A 6,864-nucleotide genomic window follows, 5' to 3' on the forward strand; every position below is an offset into this window, starting at 1 on the left:
GGGACGCTTGCACGTGCATGTCACACTATTTATTACACATTTAATCAATTTTTCATTTAAATTTACTATTGTAGTTTAAACTGTACAGTTATCCGAGTTAAAAAACCAATAACGTTATGATTTTTTTTTCAATATCTGCTGGGCAGGCATAACAATGACATATAATTTCCCCAAAAGTTAAAATCTCTTTTAATTAAAATTAAATATCCCCCCTTACTTCCTTCATTGATTCCCCAGAAAATAAGATCTCGATTTTTGGTTCAACCTATGGTATTTTTCATTTTATGTGTCAATTTCTTCTCATACACTCAACTAATTCAAATGAAAGATAAAGTGGAACAATTTTTATATATTACTCGGTACAGAATTCTGGAAATACGTAACAAAATAGTTAGAAAATTTTTATTGTTATCGATGCATTCCGTTCGTAAAATAAGCATTCTCCCTATTTAAACTGAAAGAAAATAAACCCAACGCGAATAGCTTTTTCTCCTCCAAATATTCAATCATTCATCTCTCTCTTCACTGCCTCACACGTTGCCACTGCGCATGCTCCTCGGGCAGGTTTGCGTGTGGAATCCTACGGTGTGTGAAAAAGCGGAGGAATGAGCGGATGCAGAGGATACCACCGACAGGGGGCACTGCAGTTGTCGGGATGGAGATGCTGCGGCAAGATTCATTTTTCCGTCCCCAAGGCCGCTCGTGATCCGTGCCCCCCCATCCCCTCAGCCGTCATGGCTGAAGACAGACAATTGCCAAATATACAAGAGGATTGTCTCTTGAAGGTGGGTGAACATTTTTCCTTCGAAAAAATAAATAAATAAAAAATATCCACGTTATATATTTGCCTATCCGATTCTTTACCCTACTCCCCATTCCCCTCCATTTACTTCTACTTCCATATCTTGTACAGAATTTTTTTTCCTTCTCCATTGTCCAACCTGCACTCATTTAACAGTTTCTTTCAGAAATATGACATATTATTCGAAATATGATGAGTTAGGCTTAGCGAGACCGCTTAGTATCTATCCCCTATCTCGGATGGATGTGGTCTGAAATGTGCGAACCATCACGCAGAACGTTCTGTAATGGAAGCCGCACATCATTTTATTTCCTTCTGGAATAATATTTAATAGATGAGTATTTTGGACCCGAAAAGAGAATACATAGTTGAACGTGGACAACCGATAGAAATGGTCTTATATGTCATTCTATCGTTTAACTCTTTATTTATTCTAATTGAATAGTTCTTCTATTTTACAAGAATGGTACTCAAGAAAATGGTAGACAGAAATAATCATTGATTTTATTTTTAAAAAAAACCGTTCATCCGATTTATAAAAATAATGAGGATGTACAAAAATAAAGTGTCGAATCTTTTGTCGAGATTTATAACTTTAAACAAAAAAGTAAAGTATATTTTGAATGTAGAATAGAAGTAATTATAATCTGAGGGTTTGAGGCGTGTCTAAACAAAATGCTCTGTTTTTAATGTGTAAAATTTAAATAAAATAATTTCTGAATTTATCCACTTTAAACCTTTTGTTTTAACTTTAATCAAAAGAAAATTTGAGCCAAGTGTCATTTTTGAGTGATATTAATCTCGAAAATAGCCCACAACTAGCCCGGGAACCATTTCTGTGAAAAAAGGAAAAAATGTTTGAGAAGTTTATTTATTTTTTTAAAGAAATACCTTTTTGAAATGTTTAAAACTGTCTATACTTGATGATACCTTAACCTTGTTGCATTGTCGAAGCAGAGGTGTATTACACAGTTCCAAAAAAAACTATATTTGTTTCATTTTTGTCAATTATTATTCGATTCAAACGTTGCTAATAATATTGTAGATAAACCGTAAGTAATATAATTTGAAACAGTTTCTGTTATGAGTATTAAAATGCACCCAAGTTCCTTCTGTCAATGAAAATGTTATTAAATTGAACATCTATCATTAGAATGAGAAAGGTTATTGAATAAATCATTTCTGTCATTTACTTCTTCTCGTTTGTAAGAATTTCCGTTCATATTTTTAAATATTTTCTTCCAAAAGATTTTTTATAATTTATTCATTTAATAGTTTCTATAATTTGTGAAAAATTTGTTAGTTTCATTTCTCTCACAGAATATTATGGGATTAATTTTTAAAATACGAAATGAACTTTTAGTTTCAGTTAAGTTTTGCATCATAAACAACTTTATTTTTTTTAAAAAAAATTGAAAACAGGAGAAAAACATAGTCATTATCAAAAATAGAATTATTTTCAGGTGCTTGAGAAATGATATACAATAGTATTTTACCCAAAAATCAGTAAAAAAATTAAATGAATGTTAGAAAATAAAACACTATAAATTAACGTGTCCGTAGAAATATATTAGCAGAAAATAATTGCAATTGTTTGTTCCTTTAAAGAGAAAAAAACATCACAATTGTCAATATTAATTACGAATTTAAATAAATTGCGTTTAAAAGCTCTAAAGTTTGTTTAAAATTTGTAAAGAAATTGGCAAAATCTTATACAGTTTAAGAATTAAGTAAAAAGAGAATTGCTCAAAAAAAAGACATTTTTTAAAATTAAAACTAACATTTTATGAAAATTAATTCTTTTTTAACATTTCGCTCACATAATTATTTCATGTATACATAAAAGTAATTATAAATATAAAATTTCGTAATCTCAAAGAAGAAAAAAAAAGATTTACTCTTTTAAACTGAATTCAGATGTAGAAAATCATTCTAATAGTTATTTAATTTATTTTAAATACTAGTTATAAATATTGTTGACAGTTATCACAAAATGAATACGCAAAAATTTAAGTATTTATAATTATTTAAGTATCATTTAAGTATTTATAATTATAGTGTTTTTTTATTGTTTTGTTAAAAATCTTAATAAATACAATGAAGTTACATATCAAGTGATGCGAATTAAAAAGTTCACTTTCTCTCCTTTTACTTTTACCCGTCAAAAATTATGCAAATTTATAAAATGTATTGAGGCATTATACATACATATTTAATCAACAAAAACATTCTTATTACTTGATTAAAAAGCTTCATTCGTGTAAAAAAGATACAGATTGGAAATAACAGTCGAAATTCTTCAAGAGCCTAAAAATGGATGCCTATTTTAAGGGTTGTTTGTTTAATAATGACATTCAATTTGTTTATTTAATGACATTCATAGTTCTTAATAATTGGTAACAATGTTATTTCTTTATTAAGTGATTTATACGGAACTATTAGAAATGAGTAAACTTAATGCTTTTAATAAATAAATGAAATGTTTTTAAATATTTTTGACAAAATGGTCAAAGTTTAAGAAAATAGAATATTTTAAAGAATTTTTTTTAAAAAAAACATTTATCTAAAACGAAATCATACGCAACTTAATTTATGAAACTTTAGTTCTTTTTATAGCAACTGTAAAAAACGACAACTTTTTTTCATTATTTAAGTAGAACTTTTTTATTTGAAAGAAATTATTCTGGTTTTTTCTTCTATTAAAATTGACACGAAATTTGTTTTCATTATTTAAGTTGTACTTTTTCATTTAATAGAAATTATTCTGCTTTTTACTTCTATTAAAATCGACACGAAAGTGATAGAGAATTTTACTTTGAGATTATAGCATTCTTATTCTTAAATTCTGTTTTAAATTTTGAATAAATTTTTTTTACTTTGTTTGCTAAGAGTTTTACTGATAAAAGTATGCATAATTTTACTTTATATTTTTTTTTATAAGAGCGAATAATTAGTAACATTATTAACACTAGATTGTTCAAGGAAATCATTTTGACTACTTTTTAATTTCAATTAGAAAAACATTGATGTATATAATGACACAATTTCTTAGAATTTTGTGACTTTTTGTTCAACATATGGTTTTTTTATAGTTAATATTTACTAATAACTTGTTATATAACTGTAAATAATATAAAAAATATTAAAAATTAATTTTAAACAAATTTCTTTGCACATTAGTTATTCTTTCAAAATCCAGTCATTTTGATTGCATTTGAATATACTAAGTTTCAATCTTTCTAGTGCTGAAAACGTGAGAAAATAATTTAATGTAAATTATGAAAAAAAAAATCCAGTTTATTTAAAATTATTATTATTACATAATATGTAAGTGTGATAAATGCTTTAATGATGCTGCATATTTGATTAGTCAATAGAAGAAACATTAAGAGTTTACGAAAAATTTTAAAATTGTAAATTAACAAAAATAATTGCTTTTAGAGGGTGCTTTAGAGTTTCTTCTGAGTTATGAAAAACATATTCAGCGTTTGCCGAGGATAGTAATAGAACGTCTGATTGTGTATTCCATATATATGATAATTTAAAACTTTAAACTACGAGAAAAAATGTCTGCAATAAATAATAACAGCTACTGTGCGACGATTCTTAAACCAATTTCTTCTCATTCTCAAAAAATAGCTCATCATTCAGACACTGCTTTTTATATTATTTCACTATAATTAGTAATGTTTACAAATTCAAAAAATTCATATATTTAAAAGCAAACAGAATTATGAAAAAAAAGAAAGTATTTCCCGTGCATGCACAGTATGAAAGGAATACTTTAATGTTCATATTTTAAGCAATTTTTAGCGAAATCTTTTCTTTTTTTTTTTTCAAATTTTAAAACTGTATTTTTGTTATTACTCTAAAAATTTTGTTTAAATTTATTAAATATTTCTACAGTTATAGTAAGGAAACGTCAGTCAAAAAAAATTTAAGCTAGGTTTACGAAATTTTGTAAAGTTATTGCATATGATAACCAAAGTAATTTTTTAAATAAGTTACAAGTTTTACTTTTATATATTTTGGCATAGTGTGTTAAAAATTAGAAGTTTTCATTTTTAATTTATTGGCGATCCCTTAAAACTCTGAAAGATAACTATGAAAGATGATATGCGACTTCTAAAATTACTCAATATTTCTCTAGTTATTTTTTGAGAAATTTGATAAAGTGACGGAAAATGATTAAAAAATTATATATGAGGTGTCTCTTCCATTGTTGTAGGATATTGCATATATAAATATGCTTGGTGTGAGGATGCTTCTCCTTCTAGTTTACAAAGCGTTATAGGAACATATATTATAATAAAATGTATTCCATTTCATTATAAATAAAAATAATAAAATTAATTCTATTTATTAATTAATTCTATTGCGAGTCTATTATTGATTAATTCTATTCTATTCAAGCATTCTCCTTTCTAAACTAAAAGATGTCCTTTTGAATTATTACTATGATTTTAAAAATATCCTTTATTGCGATTTTGATTATTGGGAAATTCTAATTGATTTTTGTCTTTTTAATAATTATCTTGTATGGAATGGAAAAGATTTTTTTTTTTCAAATTGATAGAATACCACTAGAATCTAATTATTCATCTCTCTTAACTAACCTATTTTTGCAAAAATGATGAAATGATGAAAATGAAATTTGCTCTTAATATAAAATTTTTTTTTTAGATTTATTGATGATTTAATTATCTTTAATTTTCTAGATTATGCCCTTTTATTAAATGATATTTACCCCGAGGAATTAATCTCGCTTCGTAATCATGATGATAATATCTGCTTTGTTGATTCATACGATAAAAGAAATGATTTTAATTCTAATATTAATAAACTAGTTACTTGGAATTCTAATATTTTTAGGAACATCTATTTAAATACCACTTTTAATGAAATGAATAGAACTAAAAGAATATGTAGTAATATTTATTTATCCAAGAAACAAATCGATAAACTCTTTCAAAATTTGATAAAAAAAACAATGGATGCCCAACTAAAGTAATTAAATTCTATATAAAATCATTGAGTTAATTGTATATAATTCCAAATAAATTAACTAAAATATTTGTTTGTTAATTTATATAATTTTTACCATGTGCAAATCCATTTCGGGCAAATCCGTGGTTAAAATTACGTGCAAAACAGGCAATTCATGTTTCTTTCTGTTTTCTATTTTTTTTCTTAAATAAGTGTTAATTTTCCAAAATTATTAATTGTCAACTTTTTTAAATTATCCAGTATAATGTTACCTTGCGCACATCCATTTTCGGACCCATCCTTAGTAACTAACAAATCAAACGCACTTTAGAACTGCAGTAAGAACGCACTTTAATACAAAACCCCTCTATTTACGTTTCTACTTCAATTTGAGCTTTTGGTTTCCTATTTTGCAATCTGGCAATCTTATTGCAAAAATATTTTAAATCATTCTTGAAAAATTTCCCGTTCATGTAAGTTCATTTGAATTCGTTACTCACTTCCTAGATTTCATTTCGTGTTTTATACTGTGTTTTCTTTGTAGATTTCATTTCATGTTTTATTCTGTGTTTTCTTTATATTTTATTTTCTATTTTTTCGTGATATTTTTACTTATTGTGTTCTATTTTATTTGTAGCAATTTGTTTGTAAAAAATTTTTTTTTGAGTCCTTCTCACACTATTGTATTGATATATTTAGCTTTGGCTATATTGATACAATGTTAGAAAGCACTCCTTTTTGTGGATATAGTCGTGTGAGCTGATGAAAAGATTATATCTTTTAATATCCGGTTTTTTATTAATTTTTTCTCTCCTTTTTTTCCGTGTTTTCTCTACATTTCAAACTATAGATATATACAGTATAGCGCCGATTATCCGAACTCTTATTATCCGAATGCCCAATTGTCCGAATTTTTTTTTTAAAGTTTAGAATAATTTTTAACTTATCGACAATTTTTCTAAATTTAGAAGAATTAATAATATCCACTACATCTGAAGACCATATTTAATTTACAACCTTTTTTAGCAGTTTTCTTATAGTAGCCAATACATACATGTATTGTTATACAGTTAAAC

The 6,864-nt window shown here is 26.0% G+C and overlaps 1 protein-coding gene across 2 annotated transcripts in view; it reads left to right on the top strand.

The window, feature by feature from the left end:
* The first annotated feature begins 597 nt into the window (after positions 1–597).
* The window catches only part of LOC107436097 (dual specificity tyrosine-phosphorylation-regulated kinase 4), a 44,114-nt gene continuing 37,847 nt past the window's right edge, over positions 598–6,864 (top strand). Inside the window, exon 1 of one of the 2 annotated variants that reach the window (XM_071177907.1) lies at positions 598–785. In XM_071177907.1, coding sequence (XP_071034008.1) covers positions 606–785 — 180 coding nt within the window. In that variant the 5' untranslated portion in view covers positions 598–605. The remainder of the gene's footprint in view (positions 786–6,864) is intronic. The other variant, XM_043054928.2, reaches the window with a different exon arrangement.

Source organism: Parasteatoda tepidariorum, chromosome 2 (genome assembly GCF_043381705.1).
Source record: "Parasteatoda tepidariorum isolate YZ-2023 chromosome 2, CAS_Ptep_4.0, whole genome shotgun sequence".
NCBI classification, from domain to species: Eukaryota; Metazoa; Arthropoda; class Arachnida; order Araneae; family Theridiidae; genus Parasteatoda; species Parasteatoda tepidariorum.